Below are 17,589 nucleotides of genomic sequence, written 5' to 3'. Positions count from 1 at the left end.
AGCTGTTCCAAAGCCAGTTCATTATAAGCAAGAGCCACCATTGCCTCAAGATAATTTCTAATTGTTTCTACTCTTACTATTATTTGGCAAAAGGCAAAAACTGTTTCCCTGGCTACTATGAGCTTTTCTTCCCAAAATACACACTATCCCACCACCTATTGACTAATTATTCCCACTCAGTATTCACCTTTCAGCCCAAACACTTATTAAATAATAACTAGATGGAAGGCAGAGGGGCCCTGTCTCACTCCTCCTATCCCTTTTCTTTGTACTCCTTATGACCTCCAGTCTTCCTCCCCATCAATGCTCCCTCACCTCTGGCCATCCCTTGAGCCCTAGCTTCATTTTCCTTTCTTCCCAATCTTGACCCTATGGTGAACGAGTTCAGAAATTACTTTTTCTTTATCTTGAATCTATTTCCTGCATTCCTGCTGTTTCCCCCCAATAGAAGTTAAACTCTTTGAGGATGAAGCCCATTTTGTGTTTGTCTTGGTACCCCCAGAGCCTAGCACATCACCTAGAACTTTGAAGGTGCTTAACAACTACAAGTAAAACAAGAGCCCTTTGTCCTTAAAGAGCCAGCATACAGGTCAGCGAAAGAGCAGTTTTCTTAAACTCACCCATTCATAAGTGACAACCTGGTTGGCTCGCTCCTGAAATGGGTTGAAGCCTCCTACCCCCTGTAGGAATTTGCTGTTCGTTGCCTCTCCCCCTGAGGGTGCCAAAGTGCTGCCCTCGCTTTTGACCTTAATTCCCTGGGTCTGGCATCGGGCATTGGTCCCAGCTGTGCTGAGGTCATCTACATCCAAGTCCTGTTCATTGGCAAGGTTCTCTTTCTGAAGGGCTTCATGCAGCACATCAGGATGATTCCAGATCTGAGGCCCACAGAAAAGGGATGAGTAACAGGAAAGAGTAAGTCCTGCCTCCAGTCATTCCCCCCCCCCCCTCACCTCCACTCCTAGCTCCTGCTGGCTATATGTATGCACACATACATACATATGTACACACAGATGTATGTACACATGCATATGCACACAGACACAGACACATGCACATACACACTCTGACAAGAGAAACTGAAAACTCCTTTTGATTTACTAGTTCTAGTTGCCACAATGTAATTCACAGAAATCAGCAATATGGAGGGATATTAGGAGAAATTTTAATGATATAAAGACAAAATGTATTTTTTTAAAAAGAGAGATTTGCTCCCAAGGATTTGTTCTTTTGCTTAGTCTATAGTCAGAAAGCCAGAGTCAATAGCTAAAGTTTTGTTTCTATTTGTTTCATTCTGTGGTCTTGGGAAGTTAGATACTCAATGACTAAGAGTCTCCAAATGTAAAACAAGACCCATCTTTGACAGACACTGTACAAGTGAGTAATGGATTATTGTTCTTGGGATGTTCTCAATTCTAATACACACATGAAATTCCTGGCAGGGGCATGGAATTCTTTGGTGTGGGGGCAGTGAAATTATCACTACAGGACTCATGAAAACTCTGTACTTCCCTGACACTGATAGGAGGCTGTGGAGACTGACTACAGGGAAAATATTTCAGAACCTCATACTCTCATACATACACACACACAAACAAACACACACACACACACACACACACACACACACACACACACACACGGCAGGGGGGCTGGCAATGGGGGTTAAGTGAGTTGCCCAGGGTCACACAGCTAGTGATTGTCAAGTGTCTGAGGCTGGATTTGAACTCAGGTCCTCCTGAAACCAGGGCCAGTGCTTTATCCACTGCACCACCTAGCTGCCCCCTCACCTATATTTCTGATTGACTTGGCTAAAGCAACTTTCTGATTCGGGGAAAGTAACCTTCCATAGAAAACAAGACACAATGGGACAGCTCAAGTTCAACTGCTGGTACTGTTTAGAATTAAAAAGTTTTCCCCCTTGAAGACACAATTGTGTTTCTCTTGAAGGGGGCTTCTTAAGTCTCTGTGTATACTTGTTACAAAGAGAGACCAGACAGATTTTCCACTTATTTATGGGGCTGCTGGACAAGGGTACTTTGATCTTGTACTGTCCCCAACCTCTCCCAGGTAGAATCAGCCTGAAGGAAACTCCAAGCCAGCTGAACATAGAGATGAATGAAAAAATACACCGAATAGCCTTTCTAATCTATGGACTCCTCTAAGCCTCACTATTACAAACACCAAAGGCAGGCCCACTGGCTGGCAGTGCCACACTCATGTTATGCAGGGAAAGTTAGATTCACAAAGGGAAGTGATCTTTCTGGGGTTACAGAAATTTAGTAGTAAGAGATTGGCCCTTGGAGTGCCCTGCTCTCCTGGGTCTGCCTAGTCGCCAAGGCAATAGGGCTCTCTTTTTACTTTCCCACATAGTAGGCAGATGCTTGTGTACTGGTCTACTATCCCATCAACACCAACTTCAATGAAATTTTCCTAAAAGACTCTGTCTTTCTTTTTCTTTCTTTCTTTTTTTTTGGGGGGTGAGGCAATTGGGGTTAAGTGACTTGCCCAGGGTCACACAGCTAGTAAGTGTTAAGTGTCTGAGGCCAGATTTGAACTCAGGTACTCCTGACTCCAGGGCCGGTGCTCTATCCACTGCGCCACCTAGCTGCCCCGGACTCTGTCTTTCTTACCCCTCCTACCCACCTTGCAGCACACACAGAAAGCCTTGAGAGGGTTGAGTCCCAGCCAGCCACTGTTGCCAGCGTCACGGAAACGATTCATGAACTCTGTATACAAGGCCCGTTGGATTTTGGAGAGTCTCACTAGGATGACATGCTCTTCTTTGTATGGAAGTTGTATCTTCAGCACACTGTGGCCTCGCCTACAGAAGCAAGCCAAAAGGAGAGTGAGGAGGCAGCAGGAGAAGGTCATGGGCTGACACAGGATAAAAATTAAATATTCCTAGTTAGGCTTCCTTTTAGGAACCTTTATGATTTATTGTGGCTATTCATGAGTGAGCTATAAGTCATCAAACTTTAAACCATTAATCACTCAAAAACCATATATTAACCTATACTGTGCCAAGAATTGGGGATACAAATGTTATTGTTCATCCTTCATTTTTGAAGAGGACCAATGACATCACTGGTAATGTCTTTGACTTGTGCATGAATTTGATATAACTGAGACAGAGTTGCACAAAGCCATCAGTCTCAATCTCTCTTCCTGAGCCATCAGAGTCCAGTGGCAAGACAAAACTCAAGCTGTTTGGCGAAGGACCAGGATATAGTGAATGACCTTGGTGTCTATGACGTCTGACTACACTCTAAGCATTCCACAGAGCCTGCTTCAACCGCCTTCATGGCCACCGGAACACACTGTTCTCATCCATCCATTCTGACAGAGGAAGTCTTCACATCCTTAGGGTGGCCATTCCCCTAACTCACTGACGGGTTTGAGACCCCTCAGCTACCTTCAACCTGGTTTAGCCCTTCTGCTGAGACAGTTTTTACTGGAGTATGGCCACTGCAAATGCTACCACTTCTTGGAGCCACAGGTGAGGGTTGTTCACAGGCAGACACCAAAGGTGGGTAGGCAGCCCTGAAAAAGGCTTGGTAAGCCCTCACACAAGGGATACAAGTCCTCCTGAACACCCTATACATCCTGGTGATACAAATACAAACAATGAAACAATTCCTACACACACAGAGTTTAGATTCTTTGCAAGAATCTAAGGCCAAGAGGCTATGTTATTTGCTCCAAGTGATTCAATGAACCAGCTGTAAAAGTGAGACGTGAATCCCAGCAACCTGTTCTCTAGGCTCTCTTCTCAGTGCCCATGACCCACAGCATGGGCATTCCTATTCCAAAGCTTGTGATCCTGCTTTTCTTTCTATTAGGTAATGCTTCCTCCCATCCTTCCACCTATCCATAGTGCAGACATTCTGTAAAGGCTGACCAAATGCCTGCTATACATCTCTAGAGCCACAATAGCTGGCACACAAGTAGACATTCAATCACCGTTCCATGACAATGAAGAAGACGACACCAGGATGGCTAAAAACCCCCAGATCTCCCTCTAGACATTCATAAGTTCCACTGACAAACAGGTCAGGCCTGTGTAAATCACACCCTTACTATCACGGCATAAAAGAAATTCTACTCCAATGAAGTACGATAGCAAGAATACATGTCCCAGGACTCCTAGATTTTTTCCCCTCAGAATATAAAGTATACATCGCTGGGACTTCCTACTAGCCCCCACTTAGTCCCACCAATAAGCTCACAAACCTTCAGCCAGCTCATCCTCCCCTGAAGACACAGAGGGGAAATTTGTTATTTCTGTTCTTTGAGGAATTTGTAGTGGGTCTCAGGGCACAGACGGGTGAGTGTCTATCTGTAAGACTGGTTTAATCTTTCCACCTCATTCACAAGAATATGTTGTGAATCCTACTTAGGAAGTATCTAAAAGGAGTGGTGACAAATTCTCTCATGAAGCAGCCCCTTTGGAGACTCTCAGGAATGACTCACCTCTGCACAAATCCTTCCAGGAGGCTATGGAGAACATGGCTTCGGTATCGCATGAGGCGAACATCCTGAGGGGTGCTGTCAATACACTGCCCGTTGAGAATGGGACGCTCAAACATGTTGCTGAACTCTTGCCGAGTGCCTAAGAAATCAGGGCGCACGAAGTCCACCATACACCAGTACTCAATGAGGTTGTTCTGGAGCGGGTACCCAGTCAACACCACCCGACGGCGAGACCGAATATTCTTTAGGGCCTGGGATGTACTGGCATGGCAATTCTTGATTCGGTGCCCCTCATCACAAATCACCACATCAGGGCCAGGGCGGGAAAGGGCCTTCTCAATGCCTAGAGTAAGAAAAGAAAATCAAGAATTAAAGGTTATTCCTTTTTTTCAGCACTCTGGAGGGAAGACACTTTGTAAGAAAAATGAAAAACTAGAAAATAATATAGCCACCCTACACTAACGGATGGAAGACAGATAACACAAAGCATTCTTGTGCTCCACCCTACGTCTAGCTTTTCAGCTTCCTTTTGGGCGCTGTCCTCCCCCACTAGAATGTTAAGTCCTTGGACTGGGGCTCTCTTTCTTTCTGTTTATGTTTGTATTCCTAGAGCTTAGCAGTGTCTGGCATAGAGTAAATACATAATAAATACTTGTTGACTTCTTGTTGTCAACATCTTTGTGTTTGGTTTCGTGGAATGTCAGCTATAGTATTTTCGTAGCAAATGTGCTCTTTTTTTTTTCTTTTTTGGTGAGGCAATTGGGGTTAAGTGACTTGCCTAGGGTCACACAGTTAGTAAGTGTTAAGTGTCTGAGGCCGGATTTGAACTCAGGTCCTCCTGACACCAGGGCCGGTGCTCTATCCACTGTGCCACCTAGCTGCCCCTGTCAATGTGCTTTCTTAACAAATCTGCATATGCTAAAATAGTAAGATTCATTTGTCTTCTTGAAACCCAAAGTGAATAGATGGCAGAGAGATTCACACTATGCTAGGAATGATCCCAGGATGGAAAATGGGCTCTGACCAAACCCTCCATGGACAAGAGAATGGGTCCTTGTTCTAGGATAGAACCAACTGGTGGATGCCAGAAAAATATTTAGCAGCCCCTTGCTGTACTCGTCCTAGTCCTCCTCAAGAGGACTTGCAACTTCAGTCCCTGAGCTCAAAAGTCTTAGCAGATGAATAGATTCAAGAAACTGAAATAGCTTCCTGGGTCAGAAAGAAGGTCCTTCCTGGCCATCACCAAGGCCTCCAAGAGAAGGGGAGGAGTCACGGAAACAGGGCTGCTAGCTCTGCCTGCACAGGAGACAAACTATAAGATGCTCCACGCCCATTTTCATAAATGCATCAGGAAACTGTCAGCACCACTTTGACTTCTGCTGACGCTCTTCTGTGTGCTCAGTGACGCTTCATCATCCCCACCACTTGGCAGGTCTAGTAATTCATGAGACAGTGACCACTAGTGGGCCAAGAATCCCCAACCAGGCCTCCTTCCACCAGGCCACACAGCATCACAGCTTTGGGGAACAGCATTCCCACCTCTTGATGGCACAAGAGTAGGGAAGGCCACCAACCTTTCATGAGTTCTTGTTGTCGGTCCTCCTCATCCAGGTCGATGATTACCGGACAAGCAGGTTTCTTGGTTTTCTTCTTTCTACCTGTAGCAAAGGATTTCTTCAGGGAGAGGAGTCGGTACATTTCATACCCCATCAGCAGCACCCCGCCCTCTGACACCCAATCAGTCACCACCTTAGCACGAGCAGCCGTCGTCCTACAAAAATGAACAGACAGAAATGACTACTGCTTTTTCAGATTCCCCAGCAGCATTCATCAAAACAAACACCTACAGAATAACACATTTTACATATTTGACTCTAGATTCAAATACTAGCTAATACTGTATTTATACTTGGCCAATTGCTCAAAAACTTGTCCTTCTTCCTCCCACCATTCCTCAAGATAATACTGTTACTGAAGCTAGGCCAGTTCATTAAAAAAAGTTGGCCAATAGGCTCAAGGACACACACTATACATCAAGAAGATCAGCCATGGAAAGTCCCAGGCTGAAGTATAAGATTCTCTAGACAATACCTAAAAATAAAATGTTATCCATGTCAGAAATATAGTACATCAAGTAGAGAGGTAGGAAAGAGCATCCAGCGAAGGTCAGTGAGTGAGTAGTAAGACAATTCCAAATATATGCATCCCTGTAACGTAAAAAGAACTGGACACTAATAACAGGGTAGCTGATCTTAAAGAACACAGGGAACAAAACCAAATCACAGTTCCTACTGTACAAGGAAAACTTCCTACAAAAGACAGACTTCAGCTAAGAGATACTAACCCATTCAGGGCTTCTGAAAAACCGGGAACTTACCCACTCCAAGTTTTAACAGTTATTCCTGCAGGGTAGAGAAGATTCCTTGGTACCACTAGTGAAAAGAGGTATCCTAACAACTTCTCCCTTCTCACCCAAGTTTGAGGAGTATTGATTCCTTTCTTCTCCTTGCCCCATCTCACATTTAAAACATCAACTATATATTTCTTGGAAGCCACAACTTTTAGATAAGAATTGAATTTAAACCAATTCCTTTAAGAATGAAACCATCCCCAAAGAAGAGCTACGGCTACTGAATATGTGAAAAGGAGTTTATTTAAACCAATGGAGGGAAAGGATGACAAAGGTAAGTGACATGCAGAACATGACAATCTGATTTTTGTCATTACATTTAGCCTTTTTCTAGGAGGAAAGATGAAATTCAGAATTTAATCCCCGCCCCCCTTTAGCTGCTCATCTTCTAAGGAAGAAAAGTGACAAAAAGGAGAGAAGAAGAGGAGGACAAGCAGACCCTTAGGGTCATGAACTCAGGCCTGGAAGGGATCTTAAAGATCATTTTATCAATGAAGAAACTGAAGCTCAGAGAGGTTAAGTCATTTGCCCACAGTCACACGAGGTCTTAGGCCAGAGCTGGGACTTCAGCCCAAATCCTATGACTCCAAGCCCAGTTGTCTGTCACCCTGTCTTTCACATCAGCATGCAACCTGATCAAAGTTGACTGCATCTCATTAACTGCATATTACACAGTATTTCACAAAGCAAAACTGAGGTAAAAACAGGTTGGAATCTCAGTTGCCAGTCAGCAGAGGACTGATGATAGCTGTGTGTGATTCCCTAGGGTTTTATCTGACTTTATCATAAAAAAATGGATGTTTGGAAAATCAGTTTGGCCCTACCTAATGAGAATAAAAGTTATTTTCATTCTAATCGAGAGAATCTAACAGAAAACAAAGTTCACTGATTTAAGTGAGCAAGAAGAATACAGTCCAAGTTCTACAAGTTTTATAAACCTAGATTAATAGTGGATCAGAAGCAAACAGTGAAACTGGCCAGTTAAATTTCCAAAAATCCCCCCAAAACGGGAAATAAGCATTTAAGTGCCTACTATGTGCCAAGCACTGTGGTAAGCCCTTTACAAATATTACCTCATTTGACCTCTACTGTACAGAGAAGAGTTCCATATTTATTATGTCAGTTCTTATTACTATAGCAGTGCATGGGAAAAGTATGGGCATGCACATTTTCCATTCATGAAATTCCCTAAGAAACCCTAGCCACCACAAAACTAAGAATCAATCAATAAGTATTTATTAAGTACCTACTCTGGACCAAGCATTCTGCTAGGCGGAAACAAAGACAGAAATATAAAGAGTTCCAGCCCTCAAAGAGATTACATTTTAAAGGAGACTGTATATGCATACATAAGTATATATACATTATAAATACAAGACCATTTTTAGCCAAGGTGCTAGCCACTGAGGGAATCAAGAAAAGATTCAAATAAGAGGTGGTATTTGATCTGATATTTGAAGGAGATTAGGGATTCTAAGAGGTGAAGGTGAGTGGGGAGGGCATTCCAGGAAGTGGGGCAAACTGGACAAAGGTGCAGAGCCTGAAGAATGCTGTATGTAAGGAACACAAGAAAGCCTGCCTTATTGCTGCTCCTGCTGCTGCTGTGCCAAAGTATGAAGGAGGGAATGCATAATAAGGCTGAAAAGGCATGTCAGAGTCAGGTTGGGAAGGGCTTTAAATGCCAGCAGAGAAATCTAAATTGATGGGAAGACATTTAATCTTTACTGAGCAGGGGAGAGACAATACCTGTGCTTGAGGGAATCACTTTGTAAGCTGTGTAGAAACCAGATTAGAGAAGGAAGATGACAAAATGAAAAACATTTAAGGCCCAAGTACCAAATGAGGCACCAGCAATGAGAGCCTACAGTTACATAACAGTGCAAAGTAGCTGAAGAAAATAAATAAAACTGATACAGAAGGTAAGACTAGATGCCAGGTTTACAACTTAGACTTTACCAAGAAACTGTGGACAGAACAGAATTCATTTTAAGAAAAGGGTAACTAATATACAGAAGAAACAAAAGGAAATTAGGAAGGGTGGAACAAGTATAAACAAAACACTTGTTAAGCATCAGAATCCCAACAGAAGTCTGAAGCTTTCTTGGTGCCTGAAAGAAAAAATGCTGGTTGAACTGAATTTAAAATAAAAGTATGTTGAGCAAATAAATGAAAAGAAGGGAAAACAAGAGGTAAAAAAATTAGAGACCTACTTGTGCTCATCATTCAGAATGTGGACTTTAAAGTAGCGTGGCTGAATCTCTTCAGGTTTGTGGTCAGCAGGTAGAGCTTCAGGGGGTGGCAGCCACATGTTGAATTCTGCCAGCCAGTTCTGAAGAGTGTTCACCTGATCAAAAGTAATACAAAACAAAAAGGGGGAGGGGGGAGAGGGAGAGGGAGAGAATAAATATTTAAGGAATGAGCTCAGAAACAGTGTTATTTGCTACAAGTACTGACAGACACTAAAGAGTAGAAAGTGTGTGGTCCATATGAAGATGACATTATTATATTTGCTATGCTCTGTATTTATTAATTGCCCCTTCTTCCAAAGAGGTCTGAGCCCTTTGCTGGAACAATGCAAATAGAATACTCATCATGCTAAAGATCTCACTCCTAAAGCTTTGGACAACACTTCGCTACTTTCCAGCCTGCTCAGTAGCAGTCATTTCTATGATGAACAGTTATTAAAGTTTTTTATTATATTACAGAGATCGACATATTCATTTGCAACATAAGCAATCAAAATGCCCATTTACTCAAGGTAGAAAGCTCTCTAAGTGTTGGGGAAAGGCAGCAGATTAGAAGGAACTCATTTTAATGCTAAGTGACACAGTAAATGTCAAACATAGTAGAGCTAGCTTGGATCTAACTGACTCCTTACCGGTACAATAGCAAGGACAGTCTTGGCTTCTGTGTGTCGGAAAAGGACATCTAAGAAGGAGATCACTTGTAGAGTTTTCCCCAAACCCATGCTGTGAGCCAGAATACAGCCAAATCCACTGCTGGTTTTAAATCTCTCCAGGGATTCCACCAAGTTGTCATACAGGAATCGGATCCCACCAATCTAACATAGGAGAGAGAGAAATCATAAGAACATGAAATGACAAACAACAGCAGAGTTTGCAGTTTTCTTTTTTCCCAGGATAATAGTAAAAACAATGTTAAGTCAGTAGGTATTAGAAAAGACATCTGGTGTCTGTAATCAACTTTTCATATCACCTTTAAGCAGACTACTGCTGAGAAGCCAAATGGGAGAGACCAAAGCTCAAATTCTAGGCCAGACATTTACTAGTTGTGTGACATTAGGTTTATTACTGACCTCTGCAGGTCTCAAGTTTTCTCCTCTGTAAAATGGGGGTAATAATAGCTCTGTTAAGCCCTTCAGGCTCATTTTGAGAATCCAAGGAAAAAATCTAATAATCAAAACAATAGTTTACAGGAGAGAACTCTGAGAATGACACCAGAAAGTCATCCTCAGTGAGTATATTTGTGAGAGGCAACATTTTGTGATTACATCATACCCAAAGGTGTGTTGGGATTGAAGGAGAACTTAATCTGGAGCCAGATGATCTGGTTGGACCCCAGCGCTGATGTGTACTAGTTAACTATTCTTTGTGACACTGCATTAGTCATGTAACACCTCTGAGCCTCAGTTTCCTTATTTGTGAAATAAGGAGGTTGAACTAAATGAACTTCAATGTCTTCTCTTGCTGCTCCATATAATCCTAAATGTTGGAAGGGACCTTCAAGGCCACTAACTTCAACCTCCCACCCAATGGAGGAATACTTTCTAAAGAATTCCTGGCATGACCATTTCAGTTACCAGTCTCAATTATCAGAACCTCCAGTACTTTACTAATCCATTGGGTAATATATTTCAATGTCAAGCAGCTCCAGTTAAAAAGTTTTCATCTGTTTAACCAAAACCTGCCTTCCTGTACTTTCTACCTCCTGATTCCAGTGGAGAAATATGGAAAAAATCTACTCTTTCCTACATAGGTGAGCCCTTTAAGTATTTTTAAATACCCATTCATGTCACTTTAAGGAACCATCAATACAAAGCACATTTGCTAACTACTTTTCCCAAGGAAGAACCTAAGTTCGATTTCACACCTTGTAGGAATCTCACTCAAATCTAACTAGGAAACAACTAGGCAATGATCAAAACAGAGTCTTATTGTATCCTGCCCCACCCCTCTTTTTCCTCAGTTGTTGCTGATGCTTCTCATCTTATGAATCTTAGATGAAATTTTAGAAGACCAGCAGATAAGGGACCAAAACCCAGATTTTCTATACAACTCCCAAAGTGCCCAGGAAATGTCCACAATAAGTGATAAGCAAGGCCAACACCAATAAGGAGCCCTTGAAAGGAAAGAAGGTCCCAAGACTTCCAATACCTGATGAGGTTTCACTGCACGTGCCAACTGTGGAGCTAGGAAGATATTTTCCTCATTAGGTGGGTGGTTGATGTTGACAATGACCTGCCCCATAGCATCTGACTGATTTAAGGCATCATTCACATGGGAGCCACTGCTCTCCTCTGTGGCATCGCCATCCCCTTCATTGGCAGAATCGCTACTGTCCACGATTTGAAGAGCCTCATCCTCTCCGGAGCTCAGTTCTATCACTTCTGAGATAATAGGAAAGATTTAAGGGGATTTCAGTGATCATTGTCAAAACAGAACAGAGTAGAAACTGTACTCTTTGCTGTCATTCCTGAAAACAGATTTTAGCTTTTCCTTTCTTTCGATTCAAACTGAGGTAATGATATCATTTTACATGTAAATCAAAGGACATAAAGGAAATATGTATAGTCAGCCCCAAACTGCAGAAGAGAAGAATGGAAACCTTATTGATTTATCTACATTGCTAAGGATGAACAGTAAGGTGAGAGCAGGAGGAACAAAGTACTTCTTACCATCTTTAATGCCATGGAGTATTCCCTTTGTCTCCTCCTCACTGCCACTGCTGGTGCTATCCAAACAAATAACTTCTTGGGCTAAGACCTGAGGGGGGAGCTGGGAAGCATCTCCTGCTCGTAAAACAATTTCCTCTATGGAGAAAACACAGCAATGGTTGGGCAGGAAAGTCAAAGACACAGTCAATTAAAATATATTTCCTAGAGACACAATGCCCAGTTGCTTTTGCCTCTTTTTACTCATTCCACTTCTATCATGTTAGTAAGTTTTCATCACCCAATGGCAACATCTTGATCAGATTTTATCACTCTACTTCCAATCTCTATCTCTTGTAATGATTGGAATGACGCCACCAGCTGGAGACTTATTGTAGAAGAGCTCCGCCCATGAGGTGAAGGTCTTTGAGGGCAAGACCATGCGTCTTTTCTTTGGCGTCAGGAAGTGACCTTTGCTTGTGGGAGGAGGAAGGAGGAGGCTAGCGCTCTGATTCACTCTCTTTCCTGGGGACTCTGGTGGAGAGGGGAGCTAGAAATGTGCTCTCCCTTTAATAGATAGATGAATGTAGGGCTTTCTCTCTCTCTTTACCAAATTCTTATTCTCCTTAATAAATGCTTAAAAGCCTAACTCTTGCTAAAGCTTATAATTTACTGGCAACCACTCATTAGATATTTTAGACAGACTAGCTAGAATTTTAGCCCTTAACAATCTGAAGAGGTTTTCTTGATTGTTGATGATATTAAACTCCCCAGGAGAAGTGGTAATAATACTCCGATGGGAGAAGCTCTTGGGACCCAAAACTATAGAAGGAAAGTTGAGTAATATCTCAATTTGGAAGACTGATTTAAAATTATCTTCCTGTGTATTTTAAAGGTTTTATCCAGTTGTGTCAGTAGTGTTTGACTCTTTGTGACTCCATCTGGGATTTTCTTGACAAAGATACTGGAGTAGTTTTCAATTTTCTCCTACAGCTCATTTTCAAGATGAGAGAACTGAAGCAAACGGGGGTTAAGTGACTTGTCCAGGGTCACACAGCTAGTAAGTGTCTGAAAATAGATTTGAACTCAGGTCTTCCTGACTCCAGTTTTAGTGCTTTATCAACTATGCCACCTAGCTGCCATTTTAAAAGTTAAAAATCCAAATAATTATTTCAAAAATGTTGATTAATGATAAAGTACTTCGAAGTCTCCATTATATCTGAATCCTATTCTCTAGACTACTGTTAACTATATAATCCCTCACCTCTGATTTCCTGAACCTCTTCCTGGCCTTCTCCCCACACAGCTTCTGCCTGAGTAATATACCTCCCCTCTCCCTTCTTTCAATAATACGCTTTTATGGTTGTCATCTTCCCCCAACAGAATATAAATTCCTTGAGAGTAGGGACTTGCTCATTTGTATTTGTATCCCTGGTACTTAGAAAGCACAGTGTCTGGCACACAGTAGGCATTTAATAAATGGTCTATTTATCTATCCATACCCCTATCCTATAACCCACTAAGGACATAAGTTTATCTCAGATCTCCAACATTATAGAAGTAAAAGGCTCTTTAAAAATATAAAAAAGATTTAATGCCTCAGATTATGAATTCAGACCAGGAGTTCCTCACCTGGTCCATAAACTTTTTTTTTTTTTATTGAGGCAATTGGGGTTAAGTGACTTGCCCAGGGTTACACAGCTAGTAAGTGTTATGTGTCTGAGGCCGGATTTGAACTCAGGTACTCCTGACTCCAGGGCCAGTGCTCTATCCACTGCGCCAGCTAGCTGCCCCTGTCCATAAACTTTTTTTTTTCTAAGTGAGGCAATTGGGGTTAAGTGACTTGCCCAGGGTCACACAGCTAGTAAGTGTTAAGCGTCTAAGGCCGGATTTGAACCCAGGTACTCCTGACTCCAGGGCCGGTGCTCTATCCACTGCGCCACCTAGCTGCCCTGTCCATAAACTTTTAAAGAATTCATTCATAAATGAATTTTGCTATAGTTGGTTTCCTATGTAAAGCTATGTATCTTATTTGAAGCATTTAAAAACATTACTCTGGGAAGGGATCCACAGGCTTCAGCAGCCTGCCAACGGGTCTGTAACCCAAAGAAGGTGCCCACTGCGGGTTTAGCCATAGCTAATATCCTGCTGTCTCTTTTTACCTGGGAGGTACTCCAGTGGTACAGTCGGGATTGGGGCAGGATAGTCCTTCCTCTGTTGTTCCAGCCGTTTTCTTCTCTCCAGCTCTTCCTGTTGGGCTGCTTTGGTGACTGCCTCCAATTGATCCTCCCGTAGCAGCTTTCTAATTCAGATAAATACCAGAAATCACTTTAATTATACTCATGAATTCAGCTAAAACAACTTTGTGACAAAACCCAAAGTAGGAAATGGCTGTTGGAGAATGTTAGTGAAAAGTAAGAAGAAGAAGAAGAGATATTTCTATTGCGTGGTTTCAAGAAAGTGTGTATTTTCCCCACTTGCCCTATCACTTAGTAATACTGGGGAAATCCTCAGATCACACCCGAACAAGCTTCAGCAGACAAGAAAGATGACATATTTCATATGGTCAAGTCTTTCATTTTGACCACAGAAGTGAAGGTCTAATAGAATGAAGAACCTCTTAGAATTCTTTTTTGGTGCTGAGTGGAGAAAAAAAAAAAGATCTTGCATTGGTCTCCATCCATCATTAAAGCACTAGACACTGTGGAGGTAACACTGGGTTCTAAAGGTCAAACCATCACAGTCTAAATGCTGGCAGTTATCTGCTAGTGTTGTAAAGGCTTTAAGTACAGGGCTGATAATGATCTGCAGACTTGTTATCCAAGGACCAGCCAAGCCAAGTTTGGAAAGGCTCACCAAAGGGTGCAGAGTAATAAATTTTTCAGCCATAGCAACCTTGAGCAATCAAATTTTATAGAGGGCTTATTACCTGACTGAGTTGGGGAGAAGAATGCCCCAAATCAATAAAATTATATTCTTGAATGACTGACATATCTTGGCTACATGTTCTCGTGTCATGTAGTATCACGACAGAAAGTTAATTTTCCTTGCCTAGCCTCTTTAAAAAAAGAAAACAAGACATATGAGCAGAGATTCAGATCCAGGACATTTTCCATATTCTACTTTGTCTCATCTAGGTTTCTGATTATAGGAATCTGCCCACATTCCCAGCTGTGATTAAGATAAATTCCTATCACATCAGAATCTTTTGGCAATCAAGACCCAGGATTGAACACATTCCCTGAGAATCACTTGAGCCATCAATTAAGATCCAGATTGAAAATATTGTCTATAAGTTTCTCTTTCAGCAGTGTGGCAGATTCTTGCCCTGCTAATAAGCAGCCCAATATTAGTACTGCTAGCAACATCATTCACAGAAATGAATTTACTGCTCATGCTGGGATAGGGAGGTTGGGTGAAGCAGTAACAGATCACTTTTATTATCTTTCCCTCCCCAGCATCTTAGATAATTCACCTTATGTTCCTCCTCATGTGGGAAGGTTTCTGAGCTCTCTTTTTTTTGGTGTCCTCAGAGGTCAGGCTCTTGCGCTGGTTCTGACCAAGACGCTCTGCCCTTTTGCTCTGAGATGAGGTAGTTGAAGTAGAGTGCTGCCATTCCCCATCTTCCTCAGACTGGGTATGCTCAGTGCCATACATGCCTTCTCTGGGCTGGTCTAAAAACAAAGAATAAACAGAGCAGATGTTATGGACCAGTCTCTCCTGGCCTGGTACGGGGTCCCTTAGGCTATGCTTGCTCAGGAAATTAGGGGAAGCTACAGTACTGGCCTGGAAGACTCTCTATAGTACCAATCCCACTAAGATGCTAAAAATGACAGCTAAACAGACTGTGAGAGCATCAAGATTGATCTTGGAGCTCCTGCTCCTCAGAGCTAAGCACCATTCAAATAAAAATGTTTGCTCCAAACCGTGACACTGGAGTTTTTCTTATTTTCAGAATACGATACAAATTGGAATGCCATAATAGGGCAAAATGTAGCCAAATTCATACCACCACACCCATACATTTGTGCTTTGCAAAGAAGAGGCATTCAGAAACCACCTTCATGCCATGCTACCTTGTACCCCATGCTGGTGCTTCAGTCCTCAGCACTGGAGACTGCGCTTCTGACTGGTCAGAGCCTTCTGTAACTTAGGCCACACAAGCCCATCCCACAAGTGCTCTCCAGTCACTCTTGTGCCATGCCACCCCCCTTCTCCAGCACCTTCCACCACCAGCTATCCATTCCTGGAAAGGCTAAATCAGTCCTTGTGACTTCCCAGTCCAAAACATCTTTTCCTGGATACCACTCCCCTCAACATACATGTAATGTCTTTCCCTATCAGAATATAAAATCCTGGGGGCAGCTAGGTGGCATAGTGTATAAAGCACCAGCCCTGGATTCAGGAATACCTGAGTTCAAATCTAGCATCAGACACTTGACACTTAACTAGCGGTGTGACCCTGGGTAAGTCACTTAATCCTCATTGCCCTGCCCCCCCCAAACCAAAAACCAAAACAAAAAAGAATATAAACTCCTGTAACTGAAGGACTGTCTCTGCTTTCCTCTCTCCAGGGTTTTACTATGGTGCCTGGCACAAAGAAAGCACTTAATAAATACTTTTTTTATTCATTCACTGTTGATCCAATACTTGATCATATAACTAATAATAGCTTACATTTATAGAATGTTTTAAGTTTTGCATTATCTTCAATCCTCACAATACCCATCAGTAGCCCAAATAGAATGATTCCTATTTACTTTTTGAATTAAATTTTATTTTTAGTTCCAAATTCTTTGTTCCCCACCAATTAAGAAGGTAAGAAAAACAAAACAATATAAAATTTCAATATTAGCCATGTCCTGCCCACCCTACCCCTACCCTGTGCTCCTAAAAAGGAAAGACAAAATATGCTTCAAACTCCATTCTAAGCACATCAGTTCTCTATCTGGAGGTGGACAGCATGTTTCATCATGAGTCCTTTGGAATCATGGTTGCTCATTGTATTGATTAGAGTTACTAAGGTTGTTTTTTTTTCCCCAATTTATTTATTTGTTTGTTTGTTTATTTGTTTGTTTATTTATTTGGTGAGGCGGTTGGGGTGAAGTGACCTACTCAGGGTCACACAGCTAGTAAGTGTCAAGCTTCTGAAGCCAGATTTGAACTCAGGTCCTCCTGAATCCAAGGCCGGTACTTTATTCACTGCGCCACCTAGCTGCCCCTAAGTTTTGGATTTTTTAAATCATAAAAGTAATTATTATTTTCAAGTTACATGTAAAGATAGTTTTCAACATTTGGTTTTATAAGATTTCTAGTTCCAAATTTTTTCCCCTCCTTCCATTCCCTCCCCCCTCCCCAAGACAAAAAGCAATTTGATATGCTATATATATATATATATATATATATATATATATATATATATTATATATATATATATATATATATATATATACAATCACATTAAACATATTTCTGCATTAGTCATGTTGTGAAAGAATCAAAACAAAAGGGAAAAACCTCAAAAAAGAAAACAAACAAAAAAAGTAGGAACAGTATGGTTCAATCTGCATCCAGATTTCACAGTTCTTTTTTCTGGATGTGGAGAGCATTTTCCATCATGAGACCTTTGGAATTATCTTGGATCATTGTACTGCTGAGAAGAGTTAAATCTATCACAGTTGATCATCACGCAATGTTGTTGATACTGTGTACAATGTTCTCCTGGCTCTGCGCATTTCACTCAGCATCAATTAATGTAAGTCTTTCCAGGTTTTTCTGAAATCCATCTGCTTATCATTTCTTACAGCACAATAATATT

The 17,589-nt window shown here is 41.8% G+C and overlaps 1 protein-coding gene across 3 annotated transcripts in view; it reads right to left on the bottom strand.

The window, feature by feature from the left end:
• RAD54L2 (RAD54 like 2) overlaps positions 1-17,589 on the bottom strand; it is a 161,899-nt gene that overhangs the window by 18,779 nt on the left and 125,531 nt on the right. For all 3 annotated transcript variants that reach the window (XM_043970558.1, XM_043970538.1, XM_043970548.1), the window contains 10 exons: positions 15,247-15,445; positions 13,934-14,073; positions 11,796-11,930; positions 11,275-11,507; positions 9,759-9,941; positions 9,091-9,224; positions 6,045-6,241; positions 4,471-4,813; positions 2,644-2,821; positions 621-875 (listed from right to left, as the gene is read on the bottom strand). In XM_043970558.1, the coding sequence (XP_043826493.1) occupies positions 621-875; positions 2,644-2,821; positions 4,471-4,813; positions 6,045-6,241; positions 9,091-9,224; positions 9,759-9,941; positions 11,275-11,507; positions 11,796-11,930; positions 13,934-14,073; positions 15,247-15,445 (1,997 nt within the window). The remainder of the gene's footprint in view (positions 1-620; positions 876-2,643; positions 2,822-4,470; positions 4,814-6,044; positions 6,242-9,090; positions 9,225-9,758; positions 9,942-11,274; positions 11,508-11,795; positions 11,931-13,933; positions 14,074-15,246; positions 15,446-17,589) is intronic.

The sequence above is a fragment of the Dromiciops gliroides genome, chromosome 1, assembly GCF_019393635.1.
Source record: "Dromiciops gliroides isolate mDroGli1 chromosome 1, mDroGli1.pri, whole genome shotgun sequence".
In the NCBI taxonomy this organism is placed as follows: Eukaryota; Metazoa; Chordata; class Mammalia; order Microbiotheria; family Microbiotheriidae; genus Dromiciops; species Dromiciops gliroides.
The sequence above is the reverse complement of the archived record's forward strand: the minus strand, read 5'-3'. Positions and strand labels throughout refer to the sequence as shown.